The sequence below is a fragment of the Esox lucius genome, chromosome 5, assembly GCF_011004845.1.
Source record: "Esox lucius isolate fEsoLuc1 chromosome 5, fEsoLuc1.pri, whole genome shotgun sequence".
Lineage (NCBI taxonomy): Eukaryota > Metazoa > Chordata > Actinopteri > Esociformes > Esocidae > Esox > Esox lucius.
In genome coordinates this window covers 18,715,243-18,737,673 of record NC_047573.1, presented here as the reverse complement: position 1 = coordinate 18,737,673, position 22,431 = coordinate 18,715,243, and the positions used below count along the sequence as shown (strand labels likewise).

The 22,431-nt window shown below is 43.3% G+C and overlaps 1 protein-coding gene across 6 annotated transcripts in view; it reads right to left on the bottom strand.

Annotated features, from left to right (window-relative positions):
- Positions 1-2,180: 2,180 nt before the first annotated feature.
- Positions 2,181-22,431, bottom strand: part of slc38a10 (solute carrier family 38 member 10) — a 31,578-nt gene continuing 11,327 nt past the window's right edge. For 2 of the 6 annotated variants that reach the window (XM_029120007.2, XM_010906102.5), the window contains 12 exons: positions 21,142-21,266; positions 17,784-17,886; positions 17,482-17,664; positions 13,484-13,595; positions 12,294-12,400; positions 11,801-11,960; positions 10,692-10,883; positions 10,010-10,429; positions 9,796-9,897; positions 5,695-5,715; positions 5,007-5,144; positions 2,181-4,854 (listed from right to left, as the gene is read on the bottom strand). In XM_029120007.2, the coding sequence (XP_028975840.2) occupies positions 3,656-4,854; positions 5,007-5,144; positions 5,695-5,715; positions 9,796-9,897; positions 10,010-10,429; positions 10,692-10,883; positions 11,801-11,960; positions 12,294-12,400; positions 13,484-13,595; positions 17,482-17,664; positions 17,784-17,886; positions 21,142-21,266 (2,862 nt within the window). In that variant the 3' untranslated portion in view covers positions 2,181-3,655. Of the gene's footprint in view, positions 4,855-5,006; positions 5,145-5,694; positions 5,716-9,795; positions 9,898-10,009; positions 10,430-10,691; positions 10,884-11,800; positions 11,961-12,293; positions 12,401-13,483; positions 13,596-17,481; positions 17,665-17,783; positions 17,887-21,141; positions 21,267-21,949; positions 22,075-22,431 lie in introns of all 6 variants that reach the window. The other 4 variants (XM_010906108.3, XM_029120005.2, XM_029120004.2 and 1 more) reach the window with 4 other exon arrangements.

Here is a 22,431-nt window from a genome sequence, read left to right as displayed (position 1 = left end):
TAAAAATAAAAAAAATAATCATTGAGATGACTATAGAATTTTAAGTCTTCCTGTGGCAAATTCAGTTGATTGGACATCATTTTAAAAAGGCGCACGCGTGTCTATGTGGTTTCACACTTTATAGTGCATATCAGAGCAAAAACCAAACCAAGTCCAAGGAACTGTAGACGTCTGAGATAGAATTGTGTTGAGGCATAAATCTAGGTTGTTATAATGTTATAAAAAGCACAGTGGGCTCTATTGTGAAATGAAATAAAGTTTCATTTCGGGGGGCAATGGTGAACATGTTCAGAATATTCAGAGGCAATGTGTACTTTGTGTATAATAGGATAGCAATCGGAAGTATTACTTACAATCTGTCATGTCTCCACGGGTTGAACTGGGTAACTTGATGGAATTGCATTCGACTTTAGTCCTCTTCTAAGTGAACGTGGGGCACGATTCTCTGTATTGGCAAAGTTGCTCCATTGATTCTCCCCCAATTGGACTCAGGAGAGGCAGAGGTATTGTCCCAATTGCAGAGCGGGTAGAATTTAATTAACTCAAGATCCATGAGCAGACAGAAGCCAACATCGATACTTACAAAGAAATCCAGAAGTTCAAAGTGTATTTATCAAATGCACCAAATAACACAGGATCATCCTGCATTATGAAATTCTTGTGACATGGCACACATCTGTATGTGTATGGTGGCTATAGAAAATAGTTTGTTAGTGCCAGTTTGAATGCTGCCAATTCTGCCGGCTTTTTTGTCAGTGTACAGTTTAAAAAAATCGATGCTACCACGACAGATTACTGAATGTAGTTTGAAGTGTTTTGGAGTGGTTTTCCGCTTGCAATACGTAACGTTTCCATTTTATGAATTTGGAAGATGATAATAACGCTAACTACAGCCTGGGACAGAGCTGAATAATGGATTGTTTGAAGAAATGACTCTTTGGGCATTCTGGAATATATTTTTTAAGTGAACTTTGAGAGAAATATGAATTTTGGACGAACTTTAAGTCTTCTCTGAACTTCGCATCACAATTTCATGAGACAGACTTATGAGGGTGAGTCTACAATGACAGGTAGCCAATCAATCAACAAATGCTTTGCATCAGGGTTAACCATTGACGAAATCAGCAAGCACCCAATCCATTTCCACGATGATCAAAGAGCAATTTAGCAAATCACGTTTGTAGATTACACTTCTGTCATTTCCTGTTTCAGGGTCAAAAACAGGGTGCTGTCTGCCGTCTCAGAGCTGGGGTGATCCAATATATGCGGTCTATTAATGCTGAGGGCATTATATCGTTAGTCAATTCATTGTTTTTGTTATTTTTTGTATAAAGGGATAAGTATTCAAAGCCATTTAGATTTTCTGTACGTTACCCTGGCTGTTGCTGTAGCCCTTCTGCCCCGCTTAGGATATTCCAAGTTAATACAAATGGACTCAATTTAGATCTCTGAAATGTTTGAATTCTTCCAATGTATAACATCCATCAGACTTTGTAACACCACAAAATGTGAAATAGTCTAAGGGGGTGGAATACATATGGAATCCACTTTAAGTTGTCTCTTAATAACTCCCAAATATCTAGTCCTCCCCAGGCAGCTGCTTATGGGAAGTGTGTGACCGCTACCACCACAGGCAGACAGGACCTGAGAAAGGACCTGTGATGAAGATTTTGATGTGCTAAAGACATGATTTATACAGCAGTGAGTGGCATATTACACTTAGGCATTCCATTGTACAGTTGTCCAAATGTCTGTCTTTGATATATAATTTCATTTGACATCATTATTCTCTTGCAGGCCAATAAGGGGCACGAAGTAGATGATTCTTTTGACATAGGAGATTGTATCTTCAGCACAACCAAGGGTGTATATTCACTAGGCTGAAACAGAGACCAAGCAAAATTTGTCTGATAGAAAGTCATTCATTTTAAAATGTACGTTTGCCATAGTCTGCAGTAAAGACCCATGGAAGTGGAGTCAATGTTCCCCCTACGTTCTATGAATGGCAGGTGCTGAGTGTTTGACCCAACTGAATTGGTTCCAAGGGGTAAAACCAGCTATTTTCAATAGTCAAACGTAAATCCATTATGAACAACAAATAACAACATACTGTCCACTATTTAAGACTTGATATACTCTTTGTATAAATACTTTTGGTATGAAGTAGAAAAACAGCTACATTCCAAAATGACTTCACACTTTATTGACACATTTTAAAAAATATGAGTTCATAACTCGACAGAAAAATAACCTCTTTTTCTCAAGTCAGTGATGAATGATGAAGCCGCTGTTGCTATCATCTCTCAGTGTAGTCAACTCAAGGTCCTTATAACCAGATTACAGGACACCTGTCAAAGTCCAAGCCATTGTTTGAGTTAACAAAAACAGAGCCAACATTGACAGCTAACAGCATAAACTATATCTTTACCAAAAGTCCCTGTATTGTCAAAGTATTTCACTACAGAAGCAACTTCAAAATCATGACATTATTAAACTTACATCTCAATATGGGAATATAGAGACATTTTGACCAATTAATTTCACTCCAATTAACGACAGAAACAAAGCAGATGAGCCTGCTCACAATACAAAATAATTGAGCATTACTGGATGTAATGAAAATATCAATCCTGCAAGACACCAAAGGCACTGATGGAGAAAGCAGGAACAGAACACGGAATGTACAATCATAGACTTGGGATGGATTCAGAAGTCCTAAAAAAATAAAATAAATTGCACAGTATGTTTATGACAAGATTGCAGTATCTGTCACTGAACAGTAAATTCTGGTTTAAAACCATGGGAAAATGTAAATGTAACTAACAAAATTACAATAAATGTACTTTAAAGGCGTAGCGCTGGGTTTATATTAGACTTAATTGTTCAATGGCAGCCTAGATCTAAACCAATCCCTGGCTGGAGGACTAGAATGAAAACCAACAATGATCAATCTAGGCCTACAGTTCAGAACAGAACCATTGCTCTAAAAAAAAGTATGCAAAACCAGAATGAGGACATTCAGCTAGCTTTAAGAGAACATTGTCTTCATACTATTTACAACTAAGAATGATAAACTGAAGTTATGACCACAAGTATTCTTTACAAAGCCAAAACAAAAACACCACATCACTTTGAAATCATTGAAAAGAAGGTACATTGCTCTCCCTCAAACAAAAAATACCTGTTACTGCATAGCTCAACATACATTCCAGTCTAGCACAAGACCTAAATAAAACAAAAATAAGTTAATATTTACATAAAAAAAAAGTTTATATATATATATAGTAAAGGCTCTAGATGTATGGCAGCAGAATACAACAGTTATAGAACATTCTAGAATGTGTTCAGCACTAGTACACTGTCTCTGCAATATCTTCTGGAATCAGTGGAGAACTCCAACGGAAGCTTTCATATTTTTGGTAGAATCAAGAATTTGGTCAAATGGTTACTGTGTACACGGAGGTAGCCTACTTCATATTACGTCAATAACTGGCTTTGTTGACCAATCAGAAGAGATATTTTGCTAAAAGAGAGGGTCTGAATAGGGTTAAAAGTGTAAATGCAGACAGAAAATGTCATGCATCACACTTGCACACGCTATTTTTACTGGTCAGATATTGTAAAGGCAAGTGGTGAAGAAGTAACCCAGCCGTAGTTACTCCTCCTCGTAGGTCTGTTTAATCTGCCGAGAGTGTACCGCCGCTCCACCCAGCAGCTGTCTCTCCAGGGTTGCATGGAGATCCGATCCCCCGATGTCCAGCCCCTGCACATCCCCCTGGGATCCCATAGCCTCCATTGCACCTCCAACACCTCCCAGGGCTCTCCTTCTCCTCTTTAGGTCCATGTCTCCCTGGTCCCGGGCATAGTCCTGGACCCCCTGGCCTTTTGGGGCCTTCTCTTCCACAATGTTCCTGTTGTCAGATTGAACGGCTGCCCTCTCCTTCAGGTCCCGTCCACTCTTCTTCACAGCTCCAAGTTCTGCTACTAACGCTGGTTCCCCTCCAGGTTCCACAGGTCCTGTCCCAGCTTTAGCCTGAGCCTGCTCATCCCGGGCCTGGATAGCCCTCTCAAGCTTTGCCAGTTTCTCTCTCTGCTCTTGAAGCTCCGCCATCTTCTTTGCTCTTTCCATCACCTCCCTCTCAGTCTTCTCTCTCTCTTCCTGGGACCTATCTTGCTCCATTTGGACCTTCTCCATTCTCTCCTTCTCTTCTTGCTCCTTTACAAGCCTCTCTTTCGCCACCCTCTCTTCCTCTATTCTGGTTTTCTCCATCTCCTGTTCTCTCAGCAGATTCTCTCTCCTCTCCCTCTCCAACCGTTCTTTCTCCACTCTTGCCTGCACCTCTCTATCAATCCTCTCCTTCTCCAGTCTCTCCTTCTCCAGTCTCTCCTCCTCCAGTCTCTCCACTCCTTCTAACCCTCCTATCGCTGCCCCATCCTCATCTTTAGCCTGTGCCAGCTGCTCCTTTTTGTATTTGTGCTGGTCTGGTTCTACCTCCAGCTTTTCTGTGACCTTCTGACCTAGCGGTACTCCTCTGGCTCCCAGCTCTCTCTCTTTATGGATGTCTGCTGCAGCACCACCCACCCCTGCCTTTATAGGGACCTCCTTAACTACTTCTTCCTTGGGGATCACAGCCGCCACCACCTTGATGGCCTGCTCCTCTGTGCTCTTCCCCACAAGGAGAACCTCATTCTGGGGCTGGACACCTCCATCCTGTGGTGCACCAGCTTGAACAGGCTCCTTAAGTTCTTTCTTGTCAGAGGCCAGAGCAGAGGCACCTAGAGCTGGGTCTTTGGACTTGTCGGCTCCTCCCTCCTCCTGGACTCCCTTCTCTGCATCGGCCTCAGGTGCTCCATCTGTTGGTAAACAAAGATGATCATTATTTTCCTCCCTTTTCCTCACTCCACTTTTTAATATCTCATATCAAAACAAATACATATACGAAAATGGAAAGTTAGACAGATAACGCTAAAGTGGATCCTCTGAACATTTGTGTGTGTTTGTTTACCTGGCTTTTTGGGGTGCATCTCTTGGTGCTGTTCTTGTATAACAGCCAGTAATCTCTCCTGCTGGTCCAACAATCTCTTCTGCTGCTCCTGCTGCTCCTTTATAACCTGGAGCAACACGGCATGGTCCAACTGGCCTTCTAAACGGGGGAGACAGGGATAGTATGGAAACATGCACAGGGGGAGTCGATTAAACGCAAGAGAGGGGTTGGAATGTACCAAATTACATTAAAAAGGCTGGCCGTTAGATATGGTACCAGTCAATAGTTTCAACAACCTTCAACAAACTAAACCGGCTGAAGTGAATGGGTACGTGTGTCCAAACTTTTGACTGGTACTGAATATCTAGATAAACAACACAGGGATATGTTTGAAAGTGGATTGGGGTTTGGAGTGGAGATAACTCAGTCAAACTAATGTAGGGTATGGTTGCCACAAACAAGATGTAAACCCAGTTTAGGAGTTAGGTGAAGGGTAATGTGTGAGAGAGAGGATGAGGTGGGTTAACTTGGGGGGGGGGGGGGGGGGGGGGGGACGACGACGACACACACACACACACACACACACCATGTAAGGACTTCTAAACTGCATACTACACTCATCTCTAGTCTTCATTAGTTGGTTGAGTGACTATATGTGAATATAGACAGTATGAGAAAAACAGAGAGGGACAGAGAAAGAAGTTCATACCTGCAACAAGCTTTTTTATCACTGTGACAGGAGCCGGGGCAGAAGAAATGAAAGGGAGAGATAAAGGGAAAGAAAATAAAGATTGTGAGTCAGAGAAAGGAACCAAAAATGAGCTGCGGAGAGTCCTGAGTCAATCAAGCCAAACAGAAAGAAAGGAGAGCATCCTGATTTAAAAACACAACCAGACAATGTCTTCTTTAGACAACACATATTTTCCATAGACACATTTGTGATAGAGCGAGACAGGTATGTAGCTTGACCCCAACTCTAAAACTAGCTGGCAAAGGGCACTTGAAGTTTACAATGGCCATCATTACCTTACTGTTCTAGAAATCAAATGGCTAGTATTTGCAGATGATCTGGTGCTTCTGTCCCCAACCAGGGAGGGCCTACAGCAGACCTGCACAAAAAGTCCATATGCCAGGACAACAAACAAATTCCACCTTGAAACTGTTGCCCTACAGGAAACACAATCATACCTACTTCAACCCAAACATTAAGATGGCAGGTAAATTCAACAAGGCTGTGAATGACCTGAGAGACAAAGCAACAGCCCATTGCCCTTTATAGTTGTGAGGTTTAAAGTCCACTTACCAACCAACAATTCACAAAATGGGATAGACACCCAACTAAGTATATTGCAAAAGTTTTCCCAGAGTACAACACAAACCCCAAATAATGCATGAATTAGGACTTTACCCCCTAATTAGCTAAATCCAGAAGAGCTAGTAACTTTTACACCTACTTACACATACTTAAAGGAAAGCCAAACCTCAAACCTTCCATTATAAAGCCCTCATTACAGAAAAATGAACCCAGGGCTCTGCACACAAACCCAAACAGATCCCACAGAACCCCAAGACAGCAACACAGTTGGACCAAACCACATCTTGAGAAAACAAAGACCTATTTCACACACTGGTAAGGAATAACCAACGAAACTACGTAAATTGGAAAGCTATCTTGCCGTAAAGGACAACTCCACACCTAAAACATCTCAAAAGTGTTGTGCAGATCATGTCAGACTGTGAAAACAGCTTATTAATGCGTTCTGTAGTTTGAAAGCTAGGTACGGCAAGTTTCCAAATTTTGCCCTCAGTGACGTATTTGGGGGTAATAAAGTGTTCATTTTTTTAAACTACAACATGCATTAGGATGAAGAAGTTGACAGTTGTTTTTTAATTGAACATCAGATAGCTGTTCGCTACAATTTGATAACATGCCACATAGAAGACAATAGTATGAATTTAGCTAGTTATTATTGTAAGCATTGTGAAATTTTTCATAAGATAGCCCAGTTAAAATGATCTAGCCATTATGTTGTTTCTCTCATGGTTGCGCGCAGAAGATTTCTGTTTGTCCAATTTACCGATCCAGTTTACCGATTTACTAGGTTACCAATTAACCGATCCAGTTTACCGATTTACTACGTGCGTGGAGCAAACACGTAGTAAATCTCGGTAAATCGCTGCCCATCAGCCATTGTTGCCAGATGGGAAGTTTTCCTGATGAATTGGGCTATTTTCAATGACAGTCTGGACAAAAATTACTGTGGGCGGGTCGATGTACAGATATTAGACAGAAACAACAGAGTTTGGGTGGGTTTTTTGTGGAGTTGTGGGATTTCAGCTGTGAAACGATAAGAGTATGTCAATTTGATATGTTTTTTGGGGGTGGGGGAGATCATCGTTTGCATTCACCCACTAGCTTTTTTTCTGGCTAGCTGTCCCAGCTAAACAAATGATGTCCCTGAGGCATCGGAAGAAAACTATCATATCGTTTCTTTTCATTAACGGATGGCAGTAGCCAGTGAAGACACCTCCTTGAAAATATTTTTTGCTGGTTGGGATGTCTGGTATAATGACGTTAGTGAGCCTTTGCTTGGGAAAACAAAACAGGGCCTAGTAGTTCATTTTCTAAGGTATTTTCATGTTCCACTGTTTTAATAGAACATTACTAAGAAAATGAAAATTGACTGCAGTCGGTGGTCACTGCTGTCAGTGTAACTGAGGCCAGCGAGTGCTGTGCAATGAGTAAAAAGTTCACTCCCGACACCTTAAGAGGCACTCTAGCGACAGACGCTAGAGCCCCTGGTTTTTAACCTCCTTGCTAAAGCGCCCAACTCCCATCCTGAGGATCCGGGTGTGAGTCTGAGTAGGACCTGTTACACTGGTGCCGTGACCCGGATGTGGGAGTGAGGTTTAGGGGGGTGAGTGTAAAGGAGGCCAGTGAGTGCTGTGCAATGATTAAAAATCTCACTCTCTGAAGCCTTAAGAGGCACTCTAGCGACAGACGCTACAGCCTGTGGGTTTTAGCCTCCTTGGTAGAGCGCCCGAATCCCATCCTGAGGACCTAGGTTTGAGTCAGAGTAGGACCTGTTACATCAGCATAGTTATATAATTAGTCAGTCAAATACAGTTACTTAATGTGTTAATTTTGACAGGCTAACGGCGCTCCATAGTATTTAGGGTTTCTAAAGCCATAAACAGCTACTTGCTTTGTCAATATTCCTCTCTGGGAAATAACGATATATAAACCCTTTTCGATTTTGCATTCTTGGCGTTGGGCTGTCACAGCCGACCACTGAACAACGACCAGGCATCGTTATTTTATGGAATACATTCTTCACGTATAATGAAACAAATGTTATGTACTTGTTATCTACTAATAAACTAAAAAGGCACTTATTAGTGACTGTTATCTGCTAGTCCGGGAGACAAAACTGCACTCTTCTATCTTTAGACGCACCTCCGTACTTGCATTCCTGTCACAAAGCACTATGGAAGTTCTAAGAATCTCACAATTCAGACAAATTTGTTTCTGGTTTGACAAAAGGCAATTTTCTTACCAAGTTGGTCATCGATTTGAGAAGTTCCAAAAGATTTGGATTACTAGGGCTCTAACCATGTCGTCTGGGAGTAGTGGAGACAAGCTTTGGAATTGTCCTTTAAACAGTGTACAGCAGCAGAATACCTGACCACTGTGACTGACCCATGGATAAAAAAATCTTGACTATGAACAGACTCAGTGAGCATGGCCTTGCAATCTAAACATTTTGGTAAATGCAGACCTGGTTCTCAAGAGAAGCCAGGCTACATGCATACCCCTCCCACAAAACTGTGGAAAATTAGCTGCACTTACCTCCTGTCAAATGTATGACCACAATAGACAGTAGTAGACACGTGTCCCTCACATTCTACAGACCAACAAATAATTTGAAGGAGAAAAAAAACCTGACCACTGTAAAACCGCAATGTGAAATCGTAGCAGCAAGATGTATGACCCACTGCCATGAGGAACGTGCAACCAGTTTAACAAAAATAACATTCAGAATATAGAACCAATATTCATCACTATCTTCCATTATTATTGATACTATTTGCACATAGCTTACCAAATAACATTTAAAATGTCTTTATCCATCTGAAACCTAAATATGTTTAATTTGGATTTCAGATATTTTATTTTAACTTGCTATTTTGAACTAGCTTTAGCAATGGAAAAAAAATACCATGTCAATAATTCCCTTTACATTTAAATTGAATATCAACATGGACAGAAAAGAGTGAGAGAGAAAAAGAGGAAAATAAAAGAAAAGGCAGCAGGAGGGGAGAGACAGAGATAGACACATACTGTAGAATGGAATGGTATATCCACTATCAATAGTAAATAATGTATCCATACATGCTTCTGTGTAACTATGGACTGGTAAACCTAATCTGAAATCTGTACTTCACTCCTGCTTATCGTCACTGTCGGATGCAAACCTCCAATGTCCAACTTTTCTTTTTACATAAATAAATGGTTTTGGTTCCCTTGAATGTTTTATTATAGGTTTCAAGACAACTTAAAAATTTAAATCAATCAATCCAATTAAAATCAATCAAAATAGCACATCTTCACTCTACGGAGTAGATTTTTTGGTTGGCATTTGTGGACTACCCAGAGATGAAAGAGAAATTGCACTTTAATTACAAGGAATATTTTGCTCTGTGTTTTCTTTTCCAATTCCTGACAAGTTGCCTTTTTTGGAGATACTAGGTTTGCATCCAACAGCAATGTTATCTGCCTTGTTTTATACTCCTCCAATCACTCACTCACCATCCATCTTGTCCTCCACCACTTCTTCCCTGGCTTCAGGAGCAGCGAACACCACCTCTGCCCCAGGAACCACTGCTTCAGGACCTATGGCAGCAAGCTCAGCTAAACCAGAGTCACATTAAAGGTCAGGCGATATACAGCACCTACAACTATTCAAATCCCTGACAGCAAGGGGATTGTTTGAACGTTCTGGATGATTACCAGTCATACTCACGTCTTTCAACAGCCTCTGGGGCTTTGGTCACATCAACCAACGCCTGATCAGCAACAACGTCCTTCCCAGCCCTTTCCTCTTTTACAGGGTCAGGTTTCTCAACTTCCTTCAGGGACGGGACTTGGTTCTTTCCAGCCTCCGGCTCAGGCTTCTCCAGCACCTCATTGGACTGTACTGCCACTTCTTCCCTCTTCACCACCTGGGAGAACTTCTCCTTCTGTCGTCCATCTTTATTTATCATCTCTTGCTCTTTTTGGTCCGGTGCACCCTGACCCTCATACTGCCCCTCTTGCTCTCCTGCTGCAGGTTGTTTTTGTTCCTCCTCCAGCTCAGCGTTGTTCTTCCTCTCCTCGATCTGAACCTCGTCATGGGGTATGGGCGGCTCATGCCGATGGGCCTCCCCGTCAGGCACTGCAACACCTGAAGGAGAAAACAATGTTGCAAAAAAAGTATCCTTGGCCCCTGGGTCTAAGAATGATTTCCCTGTGACCTTTCGCATTCTAAAAAGGATCTCCCTCATTCGAAAAGGAATCTCCCTGGTTCTAAAAGGGACATCCTTGAACCCTGGTTCTAAAAGGTATTTCGTGTGGCTCTAAAAGGGATATTTCTGATTCTAAAAGGGACCTGCCGGGTTCCACAGGGGACCTCCAAGGTTCCAAAAGGCTTCTCCCTGATTCCGTACCTGCGTCAGGGCGGTCTAGCTGTACCTCCTTCTCCTCCTTCTTCCTGTCCGGTAGACCTTGTGCCGGTCCGTTGATCTGGGGGGGCTCAGCCTGCCCTTGTTGGCTCTCAACTGGTTGGTCTGGTTTAACTACAGCAGGGGCCTTATGCTTCTCCACCACAACAGGCTTCACCACCACTGGCTTATCTACTGCTGGGGAGATTACATGTGGTACATCACCGTAACACATATTACAACAACTGAGAGCATGACAGTCACTAGATGGCAGCAGAGAACTAAACTATAAAGTCATAGACAAGGAGCCATATTGACCACTGGATGTACGACTCTGTAGCATCAGGTCATCATGTCCACTACCCACAGGGAGAGAAGAAATAAGACCTGTTCTACTGACCTCACTAATCTGCAATAAACAGGAAAGAGGTGCAGAAGGAAGTGGGTGCCTAGAGTACAACAACCTAAAGGAGGGAGGCTGATATGGAAAGAGTGAAAGAAAGGGGAGACAGGATGAGTCTGTTTAACTGTCCTTGCACCAGTGTGTGGAGCACTATCGTTTCAATGACCTCTTCTCTTCTTATCCCAAACCCCTGAACCCCCAAAAGCCCAGCCCTTTGGCCTCACTCATATCTCCGTTCCTGTCTGTGCATCTGAAGCCTACCTCCCCCATCTCATTCCCTGGTTACAGGAAAGAGCTAGCAGGCATTTCAGCTGACTAGGAGAGGGGGGAAGGAGAGCAGGATAAAGGGTGATGGAGGGAAAGATGAGAAACCAGTGGAGTTTGAAGGACATCACTCTGGCTCCATCAATGTCAAACGCTGCTTCTCTTGGATCTTATCAAGTGGTTATCCTCTACACTCATCAGTCTGTCAAACACTGGATATTCCACCAATCATCAGCAGGTCCATCATTCTTCATTTTAAGGTTGTTTTACTTTTCACCTTTAGGCACTTGCTCTTTCTACTCCCACTTTATGTCCCTCTCTCTGAAGCTCTGACATCCGAATGTGACCTGGGAGCTTTGCCAATTTGGAAAATGTATAGAATAATGTGAAAGAGAATAGAATAGTTTACTTTACAGTGAAACACTGAGTAGAGTAATACGATCCTTACCGTCCTGTAAATCAGGGATGTTAGGAATGACATTGAAGATAGCACTCTTGTCAGCTGCAGGGGGAGGAGGAGCATGCTTGGGGGTGGGGTCACTGGCTGAGATTGACAGCGTTGTGAACGTGCTAATCAACAGGATGCCAAGCCCCACCCACAACACCAACTAGAGAGAGAAAAAGTCATTATTTATTTCCCCATGCCATTCTAACTTGTAACTATCAGCAATTTTTTTTAAAACACTGTTTAAATCCTATATAATATAACACTCAAAATGCCTTTGTTCTTTTCTTATGGGGAACTGTGTATATCTAGAAGGCAAAATATTTTATGGTACCATTTGTAAAATAATTATGTAACAACAAGATGTGGATGAATTGAACAGGACTGGATACTTTCGGAAGGCACTGTATGTATACAGAGCGAGAGAGAGAGAAAGCGAAAGATAAAGAGAAGGATGTTGGTATGTGATGGGGCTAGTAGGAATAGTCAGTGTTACCTGTGCAGTGAATCCATTCTTCTGGATTTTTCTATAGATGAGAGCAGGGCAGATAAAGCAGATGAGAGAACCCATGGTGGCTCCAGTCAGACCCAGGATGGTCTCCACTAGAGGAGCATAGACAAGCAATCAGTCAATAATGCAAGGCTGAAGTAACATGCTTCAGCTCCCTCATACGTCCCTCCCTCATCCATCTATATCGCTCTTACTCATACATCCATACCTCCCTCCAACAATTATCCTTCTCACCGTCCCCCACTCATCCATCCCTCATCCATTAATGTCTCCCTCCCTCATCCATCTCGCCTTCCCTCACCCATCCCCCAACTCATCCCCACGATTGAATTACACAAATGAATTAATTCATCCACCAGACACTTTAATCCAGACATTTTAGCAACTGTAATTGCATACATTATCCTACTTGTTTGTACAGTAATTGAAACCACAACCCCTGGAATTACAAGCCCCACGCACCACCAACTGAGCAGCACAGGACAAGCTTCAGGGCCAGGCCATGTAGTCATCCTCCCTTCCCCTGGACAGGTCTGTCTGGGTGCCAGGCCCAGGACCCGTCTCTCATCCTGGGAACTGAGGCCATATTGTGTCCTCAGATTTAGTGTCCTTTTCTACCCGAGCCCCTCCCCCTTCACTCTATTAGCCTGATTAGATACACATACCCCAAACAAACATAGCAGTGAGTGACTCCCTACTCAAACACAACCCTAACAGATTCACCACACAAGATGAATAAAACATGAAAACTAACCACACCCTTCACATCTATATAAACACGTGTGTGTGTGTGTGTGTGTGTGTGTGTGTGTGTGTGTGTGTGTAGGAAGAATAACAGTGGCATCTTTCTGTTTGTTGGTCTAGAGGAGATAAGTTAGAGGTGTGATTTAAGGAGTGAGTTAGAGTGTGACAGTCACTGAGTCGTAAACTCATCTTCACACATGTCGTAAAAAAAGCCTGAGCTACAACACACATAAACTAAACAACAGATGCACCTTGAAGTTCTTCAGATGCGCCACACACCCACACATACAGACACACATACAGACACACATACAGACACACATACAGACACACATACAGACACACACAGACACACACAGACACACACACAGACACACACACAGACACACACACAGACACACACACAGACACACACACACACAGACACCCACCATTGGGAATGAGGATGCCTCCCAGCATGGTTCCAAAGACGATGGCGAGGGTAATCATCTTGAAGCGCAGTGGAGGCATGTACCCACCTGCAGCAAATGTCCCATCCTTTTGCTGAGAGTGTGCAGAAGGAAGGAAGGAGAGAGAGAGAGATTGAAGGGAACAAAAACACGTTTCCGAAATTTGTTTTTTGAGTTAGTTTCCGCTTGCAGTGCAGCATTTGTGACACAGTACTCAGTTTCAATTCATGAATTTGTACAATGCTAATAATGCTAATTCCAGGCTAGGACAGCAGTGAAAAATGACTTCATGGGCCTTCAAGAAAAACTTGAGTAAAGCAAAACTCCCCACTGGTACCCCCAGTTTGGCAATCCGAATGTAAGTCGGAACAGCTCCATCGCAAAGTGTTTGATGGATCCGGAGGACATCAGGTGTATGAGCCTGAAAGCTTCAGTGTCGAGCATCCCTTCCCGAAAGACATAGCTGGATGTTGAAATGGAGGTCAAGACTGATGGACTAAATTTCAACACTTTTTAGTCAGCACCAGATGTTGCTTATGGGGGTCTCACATGCTCTGAGTGCATGAGGGTTTGTGAAGACAAAACCTTTTACTTGAATAGAAAGGTTGACTCTACCAAAAGATATACAGATACGGGGGGGTAACCTATTGAGTTGGTATGTGCTATTCCATGCACAGGAAAACAGTTATGGTGGACAGTGATAGATTTAGAGGGATTACATTACCTCAGATCTAAAGAAAAGGAATTTGCTTCACATATTAGGAGGAAGTACTGAGTGTGTGTTCATATACCAATAAGTTAACTATTTACTAAGACAGTGGGTATTGTATGTAGCATGTTTGGAGTTATAGTATGATGCCATTGTAACTGCGCTGTTCATTACCGCTACTTACACTTGCTAATTATTGGGAATGTTAGTTGGTCATGTCAATGTTCTCATATCAATATATATAGACATAGATATACACTTCTATGTTGAATGGTTCGGTAACTCAATTGTGTAGATACTTTTGTTTGGTGATTACATTGAGAACAAGAATAAGTTACGTAGTAAGCTCATTTGCAACATGTTACTCAAATGGCTTATAGATACATTCCATGGCATCTACTCACAAATGACGCAGTTGTTAATAAGTATCAAATGCAATTAAGAGAATGAAATGCATATCTGGGAACCAACTGTTCTTATACAGCGGGGAGAACAAGTATTTGATAACCTGCAAAATCAGCAGTGTTTCCCACTTACAAAGCATGTAGCAGTCTGTCATTTTTATCATAGGTACTCTTCAACTGTGAGTGACGGAATTTAAAACAGAAATCCAGAAAATCACATTGTATGATTTTTAAGTAATTAATTAGCATTTACTTGCATGACACAAGTATTTGATACATCAGAAAAGCAGAAATGTAAACACTGTCTATTATGTTGGGAAAATGTGTTAAATGGCAATTGTTTAGAAAATATTGCAAAAAATGCGTTGCTATGGTTATAGCGGTTGCATTATCTCAAGTTTGATAATTTTTTATTTAAATAGCTGAGAAGTATAACTACATTTATTTTCCTACATGTTGGTGGATCTGATTCAGAAAGTACTTTCCATTGGGGCCATTTTGAAAAGTTGGAAAAAAATCCTGTTGCTATGGTAATTCTGGTTGAAGTAGCTTGGGTTTGGTTAGACCTATTTGAAGACGCTCACAATCTTTTAAATTTTTCTCTATGTGTTAAACTACTTTAGTAGTTGTTTGCGATAACTAACTTCTCAAAAAGTAATTAGAATGTTCGAGTCTAAACAATGAAAACTTGAGAATTCCGAATAAATCCCATTTAAGTTAATGAAGTTTTAAAAGTTTAATATTTAAAAAATTATATAATATATCAAAACGTTGTATGCAAGCAACTTAATCCCAACCAGTCTACACGTTTTAAAGTTTGAACAAAGTTTCTAGCTTAAACGGTGTAGGAGTAGCAGCATTGTAAAGAATAATAATAATAAGTAGTAACATGTCAAATAACTAACCTGGGGCTTAACTAACCTGTCATACTCGTAATTACGAGTATAACAGTATTATGAATAACACATGCAGAAGTGCAAGTTCAAGGATTATTAGTGTGTGATCGGTTAATATATACAGTATCTCACAGAAGTGAGTACACCCCTCACATTTTTGCACATTATATCTTTTCATGTGACAACACTGAAGAAATGACACTTGGCTACAATGTAAAGTAGTGAGCGTACAGCTTGCTTAACACTAAATTTGCTGTCCCCTCAAAATAACACAACACACAGCCATTAATGTCTGAACTGCTGGCAACAAAAGTGAGTACACCAAATTGGGCCCAAAGTGTGAATATTTTATGTGGCCACCATTATTTTCCAGCACTGCCTTAAGACTTTTGGGCATGGGGTTCACCAGAGCTTCATAGGGTGCCACTGGAGTCCACACAGAGCTGGTGGATGTTAGAGACCTTGCGCTCCTCCACCTTCAGTTGAGGATGCCCCACAGATGCTCAATAGGGTTTAGGTCTGGAGACATGCTTGGCCAGTCCATTACCTTTACCCTCAGCTTCTTTAGCAAGGCAGTGGTTGTCTTGGAGGTGTGTTTGGGGTCGTTATCATGTTGGAATACTGCCCTGCGGCCCAGTCTCCGAAGGGAGGGGATCATACTTTGCATCAGTATGTCACAGTACATGTTGGTATTCATGGTTCCCTCAATGAACTGTAGCTCCCCAGTGCCGGCAGCACTCATGCAGCCCCAGACCATGACACTCCCACCACCATACTTGACTGTAGGAAAGACACACTTGTCTTTCTACTCCTCACCTGGTTGCCGCCATACACGCTTGACACCATCTGAGCCAAATAAGTTTATCCTGGTCTCATCAGACCACAGGACATGGTTCCAGTAATCCGTGTCCTTAGTCTGCTTGTCTTCAGCAAACTGTTTGCAGGCTTTCTTGTGCATCATCTTTAGAAGAGGCTTCCTTCTGGGACGACAGCCATGCAGACCAATTTGATGCAGTGTGTGGCGTATGGTCTGAGCAGTGACAGGCTGACTCCCCACCCCTTCAACCTCTGCAGCAATGCTGGCAGCACTCATACAATGGATATAAAGGGAGGAGAACAGTTATCCAACACCAACTGGCCCTCTGTGAGAAAGTGATTGCCCCCTGGACATAACTGCTTGTGCCACATTTAGCAGCAACTGCAACCAAATGCATTTGACATCGCTGTGGAGGAGCCTTGGCCCAATCTTTGCAGAACTGCTGTGATTCAGAGACATTTGAGGGTTTTTGAGCATGAATTTAAGGTCCAGCATCTTGATGGGGTTTAAGTCAGGACTAGACCACTCCAAAATCCAAATCTTGTTTCTTCTGAGCCATTCTGAGGTAGACTTACTCTTGTGTTTATGATCATTGTCCTGCTGCATAACCAAATTATGCTTCAGCTTCAGATCACAGACTGATGACAGGATATTCTCCTTCAGATCACAGACTGATGAAAGGATATTCTCCTTCAGAATTTTCCAGTAGGGAGCAGAATTCATGGTTACTTCAATAATGGCAAGTCTTCCAGGCCCTGAAGCAGCAAAGCATCCCCACACCAACACACTACCACCACCATGTTTGACTGTTGGGATGATGTTCTTATAGTCAAATGTTTGCTTGATTTACACCATACATATCAGGACCGTCTTCCAAAGAGTTCCATTTTTGATTTGTCCCACAGAACATTATCCCAAACTGTAAAGCGTTCCAGTTTTATGTAGCTCTGCAGTAAGGGGAGGAGTATACAACCCTTGTGACCTAGCTCTTGACATCGCTCTTTCACTGAGCGAGAGAACACCAAATTCAATTAGTTTACACATTTCCTAAACGTTCCATTGTTAATTATATCAAGGTTACTGTAAAGGTCCTCCAGGTTAGGGAATTATATTGTCATATCAGTATTAATGCGGGAGTGCGTGTGTATAGTCACCTGTTGTTCGAACAGCATAGTGTTGATGGCCTGTCGACAGGGCAGAATCATCATGGGAAAGCCCACAGCCACTGACATCATGAAGCCTACACGGATCATCTCTGTCACCAGGTTAGATGGGAAGTTCATCAGAACGTTACCAGCGATGTCCTCTGTAAAACTCACATAGCCAAAAAAGCCCACCTAGAGAGAGGGGTCGGGGGGGGGGACAAGAGGTCAGTGCTATAATACCACCCACACACCCAAGCCACTGGGCAGATTTACTATGCGGCCAAGACATTGTGAACCTGCGGGCCACTCACTGTGATGTAGAAGGTAGTGACAACGTTTAGGGAGGTGGTGAAGATGGTGCTCATGCGTTTGATGGATGGCTCGTCCAGACTGTCGTAGGTAGGCAACACCTGCCTGTGAATAAACAGCCAGCCCACAAACTGCAGCTGCCATATCACACGCTTCTAGATAGTCCACATTTAATGAAACACTTTATATGCTACTAGAAAAGTCACACATCCAAGACCACGTGAAATAGAATAGTGGTCTTGGAAGTGTTATATACTAAAATAGTTGAGAGGTCTTAAGATCCTAGTAAACTATTAAATCTTTCAATATTTAGTCAGACAATAAGACATTAAAGACCAGTCAAATGGTAGGGGCAGAACCAGGTACATAGATAGTAGTTGTAGTTTAACATGTTGTCCGATGGAGTTTAGAGCTCTAGTCCAGTCCATACGCACACAGTCATATTTAACAGTGACAATCAATATTGTCGTCATATAACAACAAATGCTAAACAGGTCCTCCGCCGAAAAACAGGTGAATACACAAAAAGGCTGTGGCATTTCTAACAACAGGCAGGTATTGAACATGTGTGTGTGTGTGTGTGAGAGAGACACCATGCATGTGTGAGAATGGGAGTGGGTGAGGCCGCCTATTTGTCTGAGAATGAGAGAGAGCTACATTAAAGTTCTGGTTATTATCTCATAGAAACAAAGCAGTGACACAATGGGTTATCGGTCATTGAACAGCACTGTAAAAGAACTGTCCTGCAGTACAATACAAGGGGAATTTACAGGCCTTCTATATTACAATACATGGGGAATTTGCAGGCCTTCTATATTACAGCTGGTGCTTCTCTGGGTTTAGACCGTTATAAAGTCTCTTGGCAGTCTTTTTTGTGCTCATTTCTGTGTGTGTGTGTGTATGTGTGTGTATGAAAGAGAAAGACAGCGCATAGAGTAACCTCTGTCAGGATTTTATGTGGGTGGAGAACTGTCTCATGGTACTCTTCTTTGACGCCAGTTTAAACTCTAGTTCATCGTACAGCTGAGGTAAAATAAAACTGCTTATTGGAACAAAACCTCAAACTGGTAATGTACTGTACATTCTCTCAATGCAACTCATATTTCCCCTTCGTATGTACACTTCTGACCCTCTGTAGAATAGTTTAATGTATGTTGTTTTAATATGGTTCAACTGGTCTGTAAAAAAGGCATTCAATACCTATTTGTATAAGGAAACTGAGAACTGAAATGGACGCATGGGACAGCGTGAAAGACAGATTGTCTTCATAATGCTTATAATCTCACTGGCTTGGCCGCTCCAGAGTGTTTGGGCAGCGTCACAGAGGGACATTCTCATTAATGTTTTCCATGACTCTGCAACCCAACTGCCTGGACCCCTACACAACAAAACGTGTCCCGGCCCCCCTTAATGAGGACACCCATTCATGTTATTAGAAATTAAAGTAAACTGCTTTAATAAAGGTAATAAAAAAAGCGTGTGTTGAAAGCTGCTTAATCGGTGTGTGAATACATCAGTGTGTGGTTAAGATGGCCGCCATCCAGTGGTCTGATAAGTGGTTTGGCTGAAGCAGCAGCTCTGCTCGCTTTCTGAGCGCCGGCCAACCGAGGGCCCTGCCAAATATCACTCATCACTGCTACAGTGTGACTGGGAGCCACACACAGCGGTGAGAGTAGTGTTACGTCCGTTATAAAAGCTTTGTTCCCCGCCTCAGCACCACAGCCTGCCTCCATCCCTCACCCTCCAACACCCACCCAAAAATGATTAACACCCCTAAAAGCAATTACCAACACAAAAAAATATTTAAAAAACACTTCGCACATGAAAACAGCGAGCAGGGGTCACAACAACGTCAACCCGAAAATCCAGAATGCACGGTCCAAACCCGTCCCCAACCACACCCCCTTCCCCTGTGCAGCCCAGGCACTGTAGGGGTGACAGAAGAGAGGAGGCAGGAACTTAGCATGCAGATGGATATGAAGACTGACAGATGGATAGAGGGAGAGATGGAGGAATAGATGGAGGGACAGGTCGAGGAATGGATGGATTATGAAGAAGGGGAAGAAAAAAAGCTCTCTTGGTCCATCTCACTTCTTATCACAGATCCTACTCCTCACTCTGGAAAATCTTGAATCTGGTCTTCAGGATTAAACAGACAAATTTAAAGGTATACAATGTAAGCAGTGATGCTTTTTTTTTTTTTTACCAGGGTGAGAATGCAGCTCATTGGAAACCATACCGAAACAACATGAGGCAGTTTTGTCAGTCAGAGACAGGAGGCGGGTTCCAGTGGTATTAGGCTAGTCACTGGTGAAACAGCAGAGAAAGAGGCTGATTGGTTAAGCGTAAAGCCGGGAAAAGTGCTAGCCTCGCACAGTCCCCTGATCCCACAAACTTACATTAAAACGCTACAGGGATATCAGTTTGGTCAGGATGAGTTGGACTAAGTTTGGAGATGGCTACAGTTCAATCGGGTCACTCAGCGCACTTTCATGAATTACTAGTGTGGTCTAGGTGAAGACGTGCTAACTCAAATTAATTTTTTAGAAGCAATCAGCAATGTTAAACCTAATGCTATTAGTAATTTGGTTTAATCTGCTTTGTTTTTTTCAAATATTATGGTGCCTTTGATGCGCAAATGTTCATGACAAAGACGGCAATAATCGTTTTCAGACATGCTAATCAGCTACACTTATTGTTTGACTGCTGTCGCTCAATGCCCAGTACAGTTTGTTGTCGTGAATTATGGCGCTTTACTACGTCATGTGTGTTGTTGGTTCGATTCGTTGAAGTTGGTTTGATTGGTTGAAGTTCCATCCAAACGCAGTGCAGTGACATCTTCTCAATGGCACCTGGAAACGCCCCCGTGACCAAACGGTTTGAATCATGGCCCGACCGGACGGAAATCCGTGTAGCGTGTATTGGTAAACTGGCAGGACCAGATGACTGCGAGAGGCTTGGAAAGTGCAGCAGTGGCTCAGCAAACTCCCCTTTCGAACAACCCCCCCGCACCGAAAGGTCCGTCTCTGTGTGGTCTATATGAATGCGGGTGTCACGCCCCAGGTCAGTGGACCCATCATCCTTCTACATGCAACGGCCGGTCACTACAACACACTAGACTCACCGACAAACACCGCATGAACCGTCACGTCTGATCTATCCACTCTAACTCTCCAATCTACATGCTGGCCCGCGGGCACAAGACAGGACACATTTTAAGACACAGCGGATGGACCACCGTCAGGGTAATGAACACAACCTCTCTCCAATCAGGGACAAAGCGTTGGATACGATCCTTGCTACGAAATCAGATATGTGCTAACCCGGGGGGGCGGGGGGGGGGGGCTTCTAGGTACTTACGACTGACAGGCGAAGGCCATGCCACAGATAGGGAGGCATCGAAAGACGCCGTCCCACCGGACCACACTGACCTGCCCCAGCCACCAGCCGCTGAGCAGCCCATGTTTGAACGAGGACAGCACCATCTGAGGGAGGGAGTGGGGGCAGGGGGAGGGGAGAGCAGGGGGAGTTACGGCATGAACCAAAAGAGCCAAGGAGAGGGAACAGGAGGTGAAGCCCCTGCTGAGGGCCTGTGACCACGAGTGACAGATTGAAGATTGGATGGAACCCAAAGAAATGGATGTGAACGAAACGAAGAGGGAAAAGATGCCACACTGACAAAAAGGAAAAAAGGGTCCCCATTTAGGACTGCCTAAACAAGGACGTGACGATACTGGGAAAGATCCTCTTTGCCCTGCTAGAGAGTTACAGATCCCAATGGGTCAACTACAACGCAGAAGGTCAAAACCTTTTTAAGAAAGGCATTTGGTCCTTAATACATTCCAGCTTCACAGGACAACAGAGGAGAGAGAGGGGCACTGAGACAGGGAGGGAAGGAGCGCTCCAGGAACAGCCACCATATCAGAGGATGGCAGACGAGGGGAGGGTGGAGGGTTGGGGAACAGCCCATTGCCTCCGGACCAAAAACAGAGGTGCAAACAACCTAAAGACAAACCAAAACAAACAGAAAGGAAAATGCATGGATTGGATTATTGAGAGGAGAGGAGAGTGTTAGCTGCGTTGGGTGGTTGAATTTCATCCCCTTAGCATCACAGTCGATACCTTCCCCCTAGTTCGGAGTTCAAGGGTCGTTAACAGGGTTACTTACGGGTGACAGCAGAAGGTGGTGGCGATAATGGGGAGGCACTGAATGACGCCCCCGACTCGCCACAGATGAATACGCTGGAACCAGGAGCCTGAGATTAGGCCGTAACGTAGGGAAGACATGACTATCTACAGCAGCCAGCCAGACAGCCAGCCAGAAGATACACAGGACAGGAGGAGGCATGAGGGAGAGAGAATCAGAGTGGAGGAGGTGGAAAGGAAAAGGAGGACGGGAGTCAGGAGAGGAGGTGGGGTCAATAGAAGAGGAGGGGTCAATAGAGGAGAGGTCAGGAGAAATTAAGGGGACAGGACAAAAGGAGGGGTCAGGAGGAGAACAAAAATGGAGTCAGGAGAAGAGGAGAAAGAAGAGAAGGGAGATACAAGGTTAGAGGGTTAGTGGTCAGAACCAGATGGGGTGGTGGTGAAGGCCAGGACAGGGTCTGGTTCTAACCCCAGACACTACAGGACTCCACGGACATGTTCAGT